The 16132-nt window shown below is 37.2% G+C and overlaps 1 protein-coding gene across 1 annotated transcript in view; it reads right to left on the bottom strand.

The window, feature by feature from the left end:
- IQCH (IQ motif containing H) overlaps window positions 1-16132 on the bottom strand; it is a 106012-nt gene that overhangs the window by 62388 nt on the left and 27492 nt on the right. The window contains exons 8-12 of the mRNA XM_084641774.1: window positions 15879-16087; window positions 14240-14791; window positions 13542-13608; window positions 5729-5812; window positions 1288-1463 (exon numbers count right to left, since the gene is read on the bottom strand). Of these exons, the coding sequence (XP_084497900.1) occupies window positions 1288-1463; window positions 5729-5812; window positions 13542-13608; window positions 14240-14791; window positions 15879-16087 (1088 nt within the window). The remainder of the gene's footprint in view (window positions 1-1287; window positions 1464-5728; window positions 5813-13541; window positions 13609-14239; window positions 14792-15878; window positions 16088-16132) is intronic.

The following is a 16132-nucleotide window of genomic DNA, read 5'->3' as shown; positions in this document are numbered from 1 at the left end:
GTGCTCAGGGGGAGAAGATATAAAAGCAGGGGGATGTGGGGAATCCTCAGGAATCCAAAAGGGAATAACACAGGAACAATAATTAGCAGACAGAGGAAAAGGCCATTTGTTTTATTATCATGTGTTGACTTGTTTCAAGGACTTGGAGGCTAGATCCTTGCATCCAGATAAGCTCAGCTTGGCATCAGACTCAAAGTGATGAGCAAAGATGGTTCTAAATCACCTGAGCCTGGGGCCAACTGAGGACCACCACAATTTAGAGCAATCTCAGGGAGGCTTTAAATTGCACCTGGCTGCAGTGATTTCCCCAAAGGGTCATGCCAGCAACCAGGGATTGTCAGAGCACAAGATTGTTTGAACCACACACCCTTCCTTCCCGAGCCAAGTCTGCCATGCAGCGGGTTAGGACCAGAGGTGGCACAGCACCGGCTATGTAGTTATCACCACCCAGTGATTTTCCCTACACCACAATCCCCAGGTAGCAGGTTAAGTCGGTATTAACGTTGCTATCTGCTGCCAGAGCTGGGACCTGGCTCCTTAATTTCAATCCATACTCAGGACTTTGAGGATACTTCTAGGTAAATTTAAGTACAATGAGAAAAGACATCATCTCATGAACTGAAAGAAAGGTACTCAAAACAAACCTATAAAGGTCTAATCCAGGACTGCTTACGTAGGCAAAACGCTCACTAAACTCACAACTACTGAAGTCACTGATGTTTTGCCTCAGCAAGAGTCCTGCAGTACGCTCAGCAACGCTGTCCCTTCGGTAGGTTTGAGTCTCTTTTTGGACTATATTCCATTGTTTGGTCTTAAAATTGGCCTAACAAGTTTAAAGCTAATGTTACTACAAAACCTACATTAAACACATTTAAAGTTCCACACTCTTTAAAAAAAAGTTCTAAATTGGATTTCACTGCAATAAATACTCTTGAGGAATGAATACTTGACTGGCTGTTCAGCTATAAGGAGCTAAAGTTTGAATAATAGAAATGTTTTTATTGTTACACTTTCCTTAGCGTTATAAATCTACCAAGTGCTAAGTCCCAGACAAACACTGAGAATGGACACTGGGCTACAGACAATGGGGATAGGACTACCTCAACTAAGTCTATAAAACTAAACTGGGATATTTATTTCCAGCAGTCTAACTAGTAGTCTAATCAGTAAAGCTCTTAAACTTGCAATAATATTTCACTGATGGGTACCAGAGCGTTACACGTTATAAAATTTCCAATTTAATTTTACTGCATCCCTCAAGCTGTAGTAATTAGAAGACAAACTCACTGGGAATCTGTTTATAGCTTCAGGGGCGAGAATTTTGAACCTGTCCTGCAGGTCACCCATGTCCTCAGGGTTCCCAGATCTAACAGCTGCCTGCAGACCCAGGAGTTTATTGTAATACTGCAGTAACTCCTCACTCAGATGAAGGGGGCAGATGTAGATGACGTCAACGTTGGCATCTAAAACAAATGGGCACAATGTTCATTATCCGTAGAAAGGTAAACTCCATTGTGAACTAATATCTGATGATTCCTGACCATTTGCTAACAAACAGCTTCCTTAAAAGCATACTGGAAATAAAATGAGATTTATAATTTCACAAACCTTACTGGTTTAACTGCTTTTCTGTGCTTCAGCATTTCTCTGAAGACAGGTCAGCAACCCAAAGAAATAGCTAGCTTTCACAATTAAGTTTGCAGAACACATTGGGGGTAGAATTTCCAAAGCGTTTCAGGGGGATTGAGCAGCACAACATCAATGGGAATTACGCACTACTTTAAACATGTATCCCATTAACTTCAGTAAATTATAAAACTGAGCTATTAATTCTAGAAAGCTGATGAAACTGCAGTTTCATACTCTGCTTGGATTTTGCATGGCCTGTTCTTATTCTTGCCCCATCCCCGTAAATGCTCACAGTAGGCAGGGCCGTCCCTAGGGGAGTGTGGGGCCCGGGGAGGAAGTGACGAATCCGTCCCTTCTGGGACTGACCGCGCCAGCCAATCGCACCGGCCCATGGGGTCCCCAGAGGCTGAGGGAACTGGGATTGTTTAGTCTGCAGAAGAGAAGACTGAGGGGGGATTTGATAACTGCTTTCAACTACCTGAAAGGGGGTTCCAAAGAGGATGGATCTAGACTGTTCTCAGTGGTAGCAGATGACAGAACAAGGAGTAATGGTCTCATGTTGCAGTGGGGGAGGTTTAGGTTGGATATTAGGAAAAACTTTTTCACTAGGAGGGTGTTGAAACACTGGAATGCGTTACCTAGGGAGGCGGTGGAATCTCCTTCCTTCGAAGATTTTAAGGTCAGGCTTGACAAAGCCCTGGCTGGGATGATTTAGTTGGGGATTGGTCCTGCTTTGAGCAGGGGGTTGGACTAGATGACCTCCTGAGGTCCCTTCCAACCCTGATATTCTATGATTCTATGATTCTATCATTTGCCGTACCCAAGGGACGACTCTGACAGTAGGATGGCATTAACAACTTCTGCAGACCAAACAGGCATGCAGATTGGCCTGTTAAATACCAAATCTGAGTTCATGCATATAAAACAAGCTGGTCTGAAAGGCTGCATGTGCAAACACTTAGGTGTGAAAAACTGCCACACAACTGTTGGTGCTACTTTGGAAAATTTGACCCAGTGTGTTTTTTTCTAAAACATTAATATTAGACATTGATGAGTTAACAGGCCTCATAACATCAATGCAGCGTGCTGCCGTGAAAAGCACTTTGAGATCTACAAATGAAAAAAAGCACTGATAAGGTCTGATCCAACTCCCATTGAAGTCAATTGTCTTGTCTTCACTGGGAGTTGGCCTGAGCCCTAAAAGTACCAACAATGATTATTATTACATCAAGATGAAATTTAAGAAGGTGCAGGAACTAAATCTAGCGGAAAAGGCGGTAAGAAGGAAAACCTAATTTCATAGGTTTCAGAGTAGCAGCTGTGTTAGTCTGTATTCGCAAAAAGAAAAGGAGGACTTGTGGCACCTTAGAGACTAACCAATTTATTTGAGCATAAAAGACTTGGAATAAAATATTCCACTCATTTACTTCGCTGTGGTGCAGCTACTGCAGGAAGATAGCACATGCTAAAAAAATACATTTATAGTGCTCAACTGGTGTACAAAAAAAATGACATGAGCCGAGGATCTAGCCCATTATCTAAGCTCTGTGTGCACATAAAAAGAATGCATAAAATTCATTACCACATAATTTCAAAAAGTAATGACAATGACGAGAACAGTCCATTTGGTCTTTGGTCAATATTCAATATCACTTTCAGTCAGTCTTGAAAATTTACCAACCTGGGCACACAATCTGCTCACTTGCCCTTGCGGTGACAATGAAAAAGCTACTGATATTGCAACACCCTGTCAAAAAGTTACTTGCCCAGGGTAAAGTGAGTGAGCAGAATTTTGCGAGGCTGAATTAAAGACTGGGACTCTCCCAGCAATAGCTATCAAGATCTCATTTAGACATAAGCTGAAATGCATAGGGAGACTGTAGCTAATATCTGATTATATTAGTGTAAAGAAACATTCTTGATACTCTAAAGAAACCATTAAACCAATGTGGTAAGAATCTGTGCTCTTCTGTTGGGCACAAATTAAGCATCTGATATATGATTATCAATAAACTCTATGTGTTTTACCCCTTCTTTCAGTTTCCGCTTATTTTCATTCTCAGACACCTAAATAAGTCTTTTCCTGTGGTAAGTACTAATATTTATCTAATCTAGTATTTACAGTGGAGTGGATAACTTCTCTGGGTTAAACACAATTTTAAAAAGTATTTGGTCCTTTTCTACACTACAGTTTAAAATTCCGTTAGTTGCTAAAGAATGATTCCAAACTGTAGTGAAAACAAGGCCAATGAAATGGCCCCACCCAAAATCCTGGCCAATTTAAAACCACTGCTGGGAAAATATTTATTTACCAATAGACTGTACAGTATGGTGCAACTCACTGAAAAGGACAGGTGGTTTCTGGAGTTAGATTGTAATCTTATAAACTCCCATGCAAATGAATACGGCGTAACTGTGAAGAAAGCACTTCTCTGGTTTTGAGAGACCCTTCCACTTTGCAGAAGTAAGCACTAAGGCCCTGGTCCTACAGACACTTGCACATAACTTTGTGCATGTGATTAGCCCACTGAACTCCATGGGAGTACTTATGTACTCAAGTTACTCCAGTGCCAAAGTGTTTGTTGGATCAGAGCCGATATCTGAACACAGCAGATCAGCTGAATGTTTGGACACGAGTTGCCATGTCCTATTTCTGTCTAATGGCCCCGTTCCCCAAGTCCTTGCCAATGTGAAACTATTCACATGAAAAGGGGCTGCAGGATTGGGCCTTATCTTTATTTAAATTTAAGATTCTATATAAATGATTTTAATAAGGAAGAATTAAACAGGTTTAGAATAGGATTAGCTTTGAAGGGAATACTGTCAACTTGACTTTTTTTTTTAATTAATACTAAAAAAAAAAGTTTTTTTGGTAAAGCACACTTTAATAGTATGTTCTGCACCTTTGGGCTTTTTAAAAATATGTTAAAATATTTAGGATTTTTTCTGCTCCCCTGTTTATGTTTAGAAGGGTCTTTTGGGGGATAAACGGGGCATTGAGCAACATCATCCAACATGCTCAAGACCACCCCCTTTGGCCCCCTCCCCTCTCCCTCTGCTGACTATTCACTTTCAACCTCAGCTTTGCTGCTGCTGTTTCTGGTAAACAAGACCACATAGGGCAGAAAAAGTGCTGTCAAATGCACAAAGTAAATAAAGGGGAAAAAAGAGAAAAAATTAAAAAAAAATATCTCTGATCTCCTTCAGTTGTAATCATAGGGTTTATTTCTAGGTTATTTATTGCTAGGACCAAAATTCTCCAATGGAAATGCAATTATATGAAGGTGAGAAGAAACCATTCGATCATCAAGATTGACTCCTATACGACGCATTGATGTTCTTCCTTTCAGTTTCTAACAAACAATGTAGATGTAACAAATCTATCTTTAAAAAGCTCCAAAAAATAAAAACCAACTGTAATATGGAGAAACAACATTAGTGCCTAGATAATATATAAAGGCAATTACATTATTATTTTAGGCTACTGTAAATTTCTGGATCTAACATTTTTGTTACAAAGTTACTAAATGGCATTTATGAAATAATAATGACACTGAAATATATATGAATCATGTAAAGTATGTCATTCCAGGGAGCCAACAACATTGGTCATTGACAAATTAATATTCTTCATTGCTTTGTTTAAAGGAGAACTGTCATGCTGGGAAAAACTTTCAAATGTATGTTTCTTGTCTCATTTGCTAATTTAAAAAATTGGTTTAAATAAAGGTTTACTCTTTCCCAGCATATCTTCTCTCTTAACGTGATCCTGAATGCATAACTGGCACTGCCGAATTATAAAACAGATTCTGTGGAGTGCTGAGCACCCCAGTCTGCCAAGAAATGCTCAGCACCATGCAGAATCAGATCATCTTACTTCACCGCAGAATCAAAAATAACAAGTATGTTTTATGAACATCTCACAGAGCAGTAAATGGCATAAAGGACCGATCAAGTACTGAAAAGTGCTTTTGAGTTTAGATGCTCTCTGCATTCAAGATTACTACAGCAAGAAACTCTCCCTCATCCATGTTCTTTTCCTTAAAAATGAGAGACAAACAACAACAAAGATGTAGGCAGCTGACTGCACTTACTATACCTAGTATGTCACACAGCCTCCCCATCTGCAAATTCTGCTGAAGAGCAAAATCAGGAGCAGTCTCACGAATGCATTGGGAATACCCTAAAAAGAAAATAAGGTACCAACATCTATTAATAAAACCCCTCATCTCATGTATATTTCAAAGAGATCAGATTCTAGATAAGCTAATTACATTTTTCCTTTAAAAGTCATTGTATAAAAATATATTTTATAGTTATTCTACCCCTAAGAATTAAATCCTTATTTATTTAAAATAAATAGTCAAATACAAAACGCAGAGCACAATTCTGCTCCGATTCAAGTCAAAAACAAAACTGCTGCTGATATAACTGAGAGGAGAATTAGGCCGATAAAATGCATGCCAAGAAGCTGATTATGCTACTAGAAACTTCAATCTATTTATTTTTATTATTTTTTTTTCTTTTATTAATGCAGTAAAACTCCCAGTACCAGGATCATGGAAGCACACTGAGGATTTGTGACATGCAAATTTGTGACATGCATCATGCAAGGATGAAAGTTTAATGCATTGTGAGAAATGCAGCATATGCTCAAATTCCAGAGGTGTAGTTTATTGGGTTTTGGTATGCATAGCTCCTATGCAATATTTTTTAAATGTTAGCTCAGATTCATTCTTGACTGACAGCCTGATTTAGGCTAAATACCTTGCTGTCTGAAGCAAGGATTTGCTGATACTGCACACAAAAGAAAATACATGCACCAAAAAGGAGGAACAAAATAAAACAAACAAACAAACAAATAAAAGCCGCTCATTTTTAGTACTAGTGGAAACCCTACTGAGAGTATATTTTTGCGATGCCAATTTTCAGGAAAATATCATAAATTTGGACTTTTGGCCTCTTTAGTGAACCTACAATTTCCTCATGTCTCCCTCTACCACAATTATATTTTATAGAAACAGTTGAAGTGAGGCATTTAACGTTCAAACCTGACAGTCCTATAAAAGGTTTTCAATCCTTTTGTTTACTTACGACTTCTCTGAATGGAGGCCTTCTGAACGAAGTGTGTTCTACCAACTAAACACACATGATATCACATGTCTGAATTTAATTAGCCATTTTTGTTATTGGACAGGAGCGACATCATACCTATGTAAAATGAGATTTTTAAAGAGGGACTGCAGTATTAAACCTTGTAGAGCGTTATAACCCCAAAATACATGCAAGTGTCTATTTTATTTGGGTTTGTGCATGTTGCTGTTATTTTTTTTCAACAGTAGAGAAAAGTCAGTGCCATCACAATTAAGTAAGGATCCCTTCTGATCAAGCTGGTCCATTCTATCAGCACATTTTCCTTCAAACAAAGATAAAAGGCAACAAAAAATGCCTCATTAGAAAAGGCACCCAGAGTACAACCCCAATGACATCTGATCACTTTGTTCCAGAGGATGTAGTGTATGGATGACTAACAACCTGTCTGGGCTAGGATTATCTATTTGAAGGGCAGATTTCGGACTGATTATATCCTCACCTTCTAAAAGGCTTCTGTAAATGACATGTTTAGAGTGACTATAATCTCTAATTGTGTAGATTTTAAAATTTAGCTAATCCTAAATGAACCTGCTAGAAAAAATATTCTAATAAAAACATAACATCAATTGCTAATAGAGGCAGTTGTTGCTGAATCAATAGGATGTGCAGTCTAATACCCAGCGTTTGACATATACTCTTAAGTGGTCTGTTAACAAGATCTGGTAACATGAAGATGTTACAGTTTTCCATACATCTGCACATGGAGAACCATCTGTTATGACTACAATTTGCTTAAATACTGAAGTATTAAATTTTGGTAAGAGAAGAGCATTAGTAGATTTGCAAAGGGTACTGCTATTGCACCTTTTCCTTTTTTTTATTATAAGGAATTTGTTTTTGATCAGAGAATTAGTGATGAGTAACCAGCAGCATTCTCAAAGGGTATGTCAGTGCTGTTCTGTATGTATGTCCATGATCTATAGAAGCAATGCCCCAAAGGAAATACCGAGAAATTAAATTCTAAAAAGATTTAGTCCATAAATTTCAAAGGCAACCACAAATTGCCAGTGCCTCAACTTGAGACACACAGAGCTTCATTTTGAGTGGTCCTGCGCACCCACAGCTGCCATTAACTTAAAACTGCACTTGTGAATGGTCAGCACCTCTCAATGTCAGTCTCAACTGAGGCACTCAAAATTAGTGGATGCTTCTGAAAATCTTGGCCTCAATCTCATGAAAAACTAAATTTTACAACCCCCCTGTGACGTCAGCATAGGGAAACTGAGACATAGATAAATTAAATAATTTGCCCAAGTCACATAATAAATCAGTGGTAGAGCAGGGATTATAATCCACGTTCCTGACACCCTCTCATATTTCTAATACATTAACTCTGGTGCTTAATAATTCCTAAATTTTAGACACAGGAAACAGACAACTGGTTTCCAAGCACTGTATTGTACATATGAAAATAGTTTAGTATTTAGGGAACATACTTTGGCAGAAAAATTGTATTAATATTGTCATTTTGACAATGCACAATTATTTTAAACGGCAAATATTTAATTTTAGCTATGGAACAAATTTCAGTAACTTTGACATTGATGTAGTTCTCCAAGTGCACTATATCAGCTACAGTATGTAATTTTCTAAAATTAGTTACCTAAATACCAATGACATACGTCATGTCACAAACAAACTGTGTGAAATCTTCACGCCATTGAAGTCAATAGCAAAATTCCAGTTTCACACATTGTGTCCCACGCACCGACCAGCTCACAGCATGCACTACACCAACGGTAAGTCCTGGCACCTGTTATATGCTCGGCTGTTGATACTACTCATTAAAGGAGCCTCTTTCAGTTCCACCTGTTGCAGCTTCAATCAGCTTCACAGTATCACAGAATCATAGAAATGTAGGGCTGGACAGGACCTAGAGAAGTCGTCAAGTCCAGCCTCTGCACTGTGGCAGAACCAAATAAACCTAGATCACCCCTGAAATGGTGTTTGTCCAACCTGTTTTTAAAAACCTCCAATGATGAGGATTCCACAGCACCCTTGGAATCCTATACCAGAGTTTAACTAAACTTATAGTAAGAAAGTTTTCCACAATATCTACCCTAAATCTCCCTTGCTACAGATAAAGTCCATTACTTCTTGTCCTACCTACAATGGAAATAGAGAACAATTGATCACTGTCCTCTTTATAACGGCCCACAGTTAATTTACATATGATTACATTTGCAGTCAGTGTGCTGTGAATGTACCGTGTACTTCCAATTTTGATATGTGCAGTTATGCATTTGTTTTAGGTCTAACTAATACTTTGGGCAGCTGGGTTTTGTTTGAAATGTTCACGCAATTACAGAATCTCTGACTATGAGCTCAAGCCATAACCATAGATCTTCTTTTGAGTCACAGAATCATGACTTTGGATGGTGTATAGTGACAGTATGGGTAGATAATGCTTCCAGTTGTAGCTGAAATCAATGATTTGGTAATATTTTGGTCTCCCAAACCTGCAGCTTATCAGAGCTTGGTGATATGACCTTTCACTCACATTCAGCATCGATCCACCATGATGTGTCAATGGCTGAGCTGGACTGTAGAAAAGCTCAATCTCTTAGAGCGAGAATTGTGGATTTCCAAGTGCAATGTGTGATTATGTTACCGAAAGAACACTGAGGGTCTGCTTCTCTAAAACCAGCTTCAGACCAATATAGCTCCATTGACTTCAATGGAGTTACTCCCAATTTACACTGGGGTAATTGAGAAGAGAGTCAGAGAAAATGGGGAGTAGAAGGTAATAGTAAAGGGACTACCTTTGCCTCCCCATCTCAGCCCCTGCCAGAACTCACTAGCCTTTCTAAATATGTTTTGTGGGTCCCCATTAGTGCCTGGCCCCAGCAAACAACCCATAACACCTTTCAGAATTGCCTTTTAAAATAAAAGCAGTGGTATGAAGCACGGAGGTGGCAAAGACAAAACAGTGTCAGAAAGTTGGGGTTGTGTTTTTTTCCCTGCAGAAAAAAGAGGGAAGAAAGACAGCTGGAGTTTAACCAGCTGATAGTGCCTAATATATTGGTCACATGTGCTAAAACATATTTCTAATTTGCCCAATATACTTGGCATATTTACTTTGAAGTACTAGTATGCGTTGAAACACCGTTTTCTAAAAGAACATGAGAGTTGCACAGGAGTTGCACTCACATGCAACAGAGAGAAGGGGTTAAAATGGGGAGGAGGTACTGAGGAGGGGGAGGGAGAGAAGGAACACAGGAGAAAGCGACAATAACCATATATTATGCAAAGTTTCTGCAGAGCAGTGTTACTGAGTGGAGCAGTAATTTTATTAGGAAATAATGCCACAGTGGCTCTGTGTTGTAATAAGCAGCTCTTCTTGTAATAAGATAAACCATAATTCAAGAACTAGAATATCTTACTGCAATTATATATACTTTTTTTTTTTTTTTAATATTTACATGTTAATTTAATGAAGATGATACTAAATTCTCAGTGGATAATTACAGTCCATTAATGTTTTTGCTTGAAATCATATTAAAGATCAGAAAAGTTACCCCAAATTTTACACCAGTGTAAGTGCAAATGGAATTTGACCTAGAGTCAGGTCAAATTAAGCCCCAAATTTAATTTTTGCAAAAATGATAAAAAGAAGGTTCTATCATTTTAAAACAATCCAATTAAAAGAGTTATATAAAAATAAAACATTCTCCAACAGTATTTGCAACTGAAATATTGCAGCACTGAATTAAAGCATTAGAATTTGAAAGTGAAATTGACTTGAAAATGACTATAAACAAAAGTGAAACTGACTAGCCTGTTTTCACTATATTAACAAAGAGAAATGCAAAAAGTAACAACCTGTTTAAATAATGAAAGTTAGATTAGATTTTTAAAATCCAGTTTTAATAAAACAAGGCTTTGTTATTAGTAAAATTAATATAGAAATTTGTTCCTTAAAAAACTATAATTTTTAACTTGACAGTGTCTCTTTAACCAATCATCTCACTTAATATTTCCCTTAGTCATGTGCAGAGAATGGATACTTGTAATGGTCCTGAAACATTCTTCAAACTGAAAAAAGTTGAGAAATTCACAATTAACAATGTGGCCTGATTTCAGGGGAGTTCCACCTGTGTGAGAAGAGATTCAAGTTTTGATACTCAGGTGAAATTCTGGCTTCAATGAAGTCCATTGGAATTCAACAGAGCTAGGATTTAGTCCTCCATTCTTAACTAACTATACTGCAAAGAAAAAATATTGTTGGTGAAAAATACTTTGTCAAAACATGCACTTCTTGGTGCTCAGCAGTTGTGTTCCAACTTTAGTGTTACTTAGACATATTTTTATGTTGATATGACTCAATTCTTTTGAGAAAATTCCTGTTGAAGTCAGTTGGAATTTTGTGTGAGTAAGTAGCGTTGAGTAGGGCCATAATGTTTTAGAGATACGTTTATCTTCAGATTATAAAATGCATATTATTAGTTCAAAGAGTAGTGTAGCCTCTTGTGTAAACATCTAATCAAGTTTATTTATTCCAATGCTCAATTAGGTCAAAAAGAGGAGTTGTTTTGATATCTTGGCTACAAGAAATTAGCAGTGTTTTTCACAACAGGTATTATTACAGTACTTGTCAGAGCAAAACAACAATCAGAGAAGATCTTCTGATAAATTACAGTGACAGTAACTGGAAATGCCTTAGTGATGGATGAAAAACCTAATGAAAATATCTTTGAAAAAACAAACCCATGCAGAGAAGCATATTTAAAAATGTCAAATGTTCTCATTTTATTTAATTTTATTATATACTTGAAAGGGGCTTAGTTCAGAGAACTGAAAAGCCTTCATGTTTTCAGTTTTTAAAATGTAAACTATGTTTAAAGCTCTGTTTGTGTCAATCTGGTTAGCTTCCAGATATTTTATATTTGAATATCTCAAAAGCAACTCAACTTTTTTAAAAATTCTGTTTTCAATCTGAATCTCTTATAAAAGAAAAAAAAAGTACAAAGCTTTTATTCTAACTTTCAACATGGACAAAAATGCTTATAGGAAACTAAAATATATCTAAAAAACCTGAATTCTGTAACAGAAGTCTCAATGCAGTTGCATATATTTACAGCAAATAAACATGAATACACTTGATTACAATACCTTAAGAATCCCTATTTTGATTGACATAATTTTAATATATCCTTCGTTTGGTAGTTATATATACCTGGTTATTTTCTAAGAAAACATTTGAACTCATAATAAAATGTACCTAATACAGACTATTTATTTTTTTTAAAGAGAGAAGATTCCTATCTAGAGCCCGAATCATATAACTTCTTACATGCATGCAGACTGCTGCATACAATAAGTTGCAGGATAAGGGGCTAGACACTAGGTCAAATGACAAATGAAAATGGAATCCCTATTTAGTTTAAACACGTCATCAGGAGATTCTAAATATTTTCAATTATATCTGTACATTTTGCTGGAAGTTAACAGGGTCATTTGAGTACCAGGGACATTTCACTTTAAAAAAAGAGTTTTTAAAGTTTGTCTATTTTTATAATACCAAAGTCTTTATAATTTTTATAATACCAAAGTTTTGAAAACAACTTGAAAAGCATTTGTTGCTTAGCAATATTGCTGACATTTGAGTTTACAGATCTACTTAACAATTGTTTTTCTTCTATAACTGATCTCCCTCCCAATTCCCATTTTCATTTGGTTCAAAACCATTAGAATTTAAATATTATTTTTAAATGTTCATGATTTTAAATTAGAGTTCTGATACATTATTTAATCTGGCATATTAATTTACGTGAGAATTTAAGATCAATGTGCAAATAAAAACAGTGGGCTATATATTTATGTTAACATAATTTGCAAAACTATCTTCTCATAAAAATCAAAGGATATATATTCCATAAATATGAGAGACAGAACTTGTAACAGTTTTCATTAATTCAAATCTAAGCCAATTCAATTCATGAAATCCTAACTCTCTAAGGTCAATTAATTTGCTATGAAAGCGTAGAAAATAAATCAAATCACAAACATTTTGACAGCAATTCATGTTTTAAGAGATTATTGGTGCATTTTGGAAATTCCCAAGAAATCATATTCTATAATTTCTAAACAACTACATTTGGCCACCGCTTTGCAGAAAACAGCTTTTAAGTTCCCCAATTCATAAATGTAATTAAATAATTACATTAGTGCTAATTAACATGAAACTGCAGATTATTTAAGCGCAAAAAACACTATTCAACTTCTTAATTATTCTTGTTCACACAGCATTTCCTTTTGCTCAGGCGCCCTAGGTGCAAATAAAGCATCCCATCTGCTCGTAATTAGAACTAAATAATTTCAGAGAATGTAGCTTATCATTTTGACTGCACATTTGATTAAAAACAGTGTACAAGCAATACCCTGGCTTATTGCTGTAACAGCAACAACATACATAGGCACACGTTCTGCTATCATTAAAGAAGACTGAAAACATTATCTGTTATTTCAGGGGGAAAAAATACAACTTTTTAGTTCATTTCATACAGATGAAAGCGAATTACAGCAAATCACCTCTCCACTGAATAGCGGCCTCCACATAATGACTTTATTTGCTTAATCCCCAAATTAAACGCCATTTCGAGCGAGGGCCCTGTGTTATTACTCTCATCATGTTGAGAACATTTTCCTGCCGAGACCAATTTGAATAAAACAAGGGGCCTTCCTTGAACTCAATCAAGGAGTCATAATGTGGTGGGTAATAGAGGTTGCTGATAGATTTGCAGGCAAAAGTGTTATACCTAATGATGGGATATGGATAATAGTCCTCCTGGAGGTCCTGATGCGATTCCAGTTGGCTGCCAGATGCTAAAAATCAAGAAGAGCATTGATCAGTGACAGGAAGCTGTAGTGGATTCATCTAGTCAAACTTCAGCTGTTTTTCCACTGTACAGTTAAGCCAGGCATAAATTATATTAATTGATTTAATTACATACTTAAAACATCTTCCCCAATTAATTTAATTAGGTGGCTACATGAAGCTACTGGCAGGGGAAGATTAGAGGCTGCTCACTTAATTAACAGAATATGAATGAAAAAAAAAAGAAAGCAAACATAAATGAAATTGTGAGCACTAATTAAAAGGCTGTCTACAAACTTAAATACTTTCTGACAAAGTGGTGACAGCAATGTAGACAAGAGAGGGATTTTTTTCCAGCCAATTTACTGCCACAAGGTATATATTGGGAGCTACGGTAATGCAGTTAAAACATTGATTTTCTGACAGAACTACCAAAGTCAAAGTGAAGGGACATTTTCCATAGAAAAATTGCAACAGATTCTGCAGCCACAAAGGCTGAATCACTGATGAAGGATGAAATATGATGCTCGGACAAATGTACAGTTAAAGGGAAAAAAATGGAAACAGCTTATTGCGATTACTCAAGCAAGAGATGTTTAGGACAGAAGTGCTGCTGTAGCAGCTGGCAGCACTGCACACCTTGGCCCTGATGTAAAAATTCTCCAGGTGTCTCTGACGTGATTCCTTCAGGGTCTTTTTTACACGTGCCATGTGACTATGCAAGAGCCAAGAAATGGCAATCACACCTGATGCCCACTGCTGCTGCCTGAAATGGATATAGGCTTTTCTGTCCGTATAGCGCCTCCATGTTGCTTGGATCCTTGTGGCAGCCATTTCAGTACCATGTTGCCCTTTGTATCTCTGGCCAGGTTGATTTAAGATCCTTTTCACAGTTGTCCGGTTCTTTATCACCGACAGAAGGTCATCTCTGGTAGGCCTCTGGTTAAGTTCAAAGTCCGATATGAGCTCCATCAATTTCTTACCCTTTATTATAGCCAATGGTACAGCGTAGTCCTTGAGTAGTTTCTCAACATGTTCCAAGAAAGAAAGAATACTTCCCCAGGATAAACAACAGTGCTGCTTGAATGCCAGGAAATCTGGAGCCTTATGATCTATAGTGCCATTGTAAATAGTTATATCATAATCCAAAAACGTATTCTGTAAAGGCTGAGGTGGCATCATATGTGGGCTCTGTGGAAAGAGAGCACAGCCACAGATTAAAAGTAATTGCAGCTACTTATAAATGAGTGGTCAAGACATACTACCATTTTATCATTTACTACACAACTGTGGGAAATTATGGATCCAGAAATGTATTCCTCATATTGATTTAACATATACATGTCATAAGCACAAAGGCGGGCCCATATATACTTTAAAACTCATTACCAGAAAAGTACCTTAGGGGACACGCAAGACTATTAACATTTTTATAGAAATATATTAGTTGCTCATGGGAACTATGCTTGATCTTATCATATATAAAATAAAGCTCTACAGTAACTCTGATATGGTCAGCTGATCCCACAATCTGTATGATTTACCAGACGACAGCCTTCCAGCATTGTTATCTCATTCATAAGATGTCCACCAATCCTGAGAGAATGGATAACATCCTCTGTTACACGCTTACCAGAGGCAGCACTCTCATCTCCCAAAACTACTTTTAGCAAGACTCACCACTTCTGAATCCTACCAGAACTCTTGTCTCCACTGGAGACTTCAGCCAGGTCACCAGTTTTAGCTTTTGCTACAACTTTACTTATTTCAAGGGACTTTTTTGCAGGATTATTTTTACTGATATTATCTCATTAATTTTCCAGCCTTATTCACCAAGCTTGATTTTTCCTTTTCATTTCTCATCTGAGCCATGGCATCGATCAGCACGCGAATGATACAAAAGTCTTAAAAGGCCAAGCAAAACTCCAAGCCCTGATTGGTAAACAACACTGTAATTCAGGTGCATGTAAAGGGAAGGAAATGTCCCTTATGCATAGATACCAAGAACAACCATCAAGCCTCAAGTAATAATTGAAATCAGCCACGCAGGCTCAGACTCTCCTAGAGCTGCATCTGAGACATTCTGTTTGCCTATATGAACAATGCAAGAATTACAGGAGAGACACTTCAGCAAACTGGCACTAGAGGAAATCACTCTATTTACTTCCTTGGCTTTGGCCTGATTCAGTGGTCCCGGATCATGTCTTAAACAATCTTTGATTAAGACAGTAATGAAAACCTACATGATAAAACCTTGTTGTCACCAATGCTTAAATACCTTTGGCTGAGGGGAAGCACAATTTATCAACTCCAGCCCTTGAGCTGGTTGTGTCCATAATCGCTTTGATTTCTTAGCTGAAGCCATGGAGCTGCTGGATGGAGGTGGAGCAATGCTACCTTTGTTTGAGCAATATGAGTCATCGGGACCCCTCTGTGAGTCTGGAAAGATGTCTGTACCAGCAAAGTCCACCTTGCTACCAATCCCTCCTGTACCAATAGAATAATGCAATGTAAGGTTTTACTACTAAAAAG

Source organism: Lepidochelys olivacea, assembly GCF_965140295.1.
Source record: "Lepidochelys olivacea isolate rLepOli2 genome assembly, chromosome: 10".
NCBI lineage: Eukaryota > Metazoa > Chordata > Testudines > Cheloniidae > Lepidochelys > Lepidochelys olivacea.
This window is presented reverse-complemented; position numbering and strand designations above follow the sequence as displayed.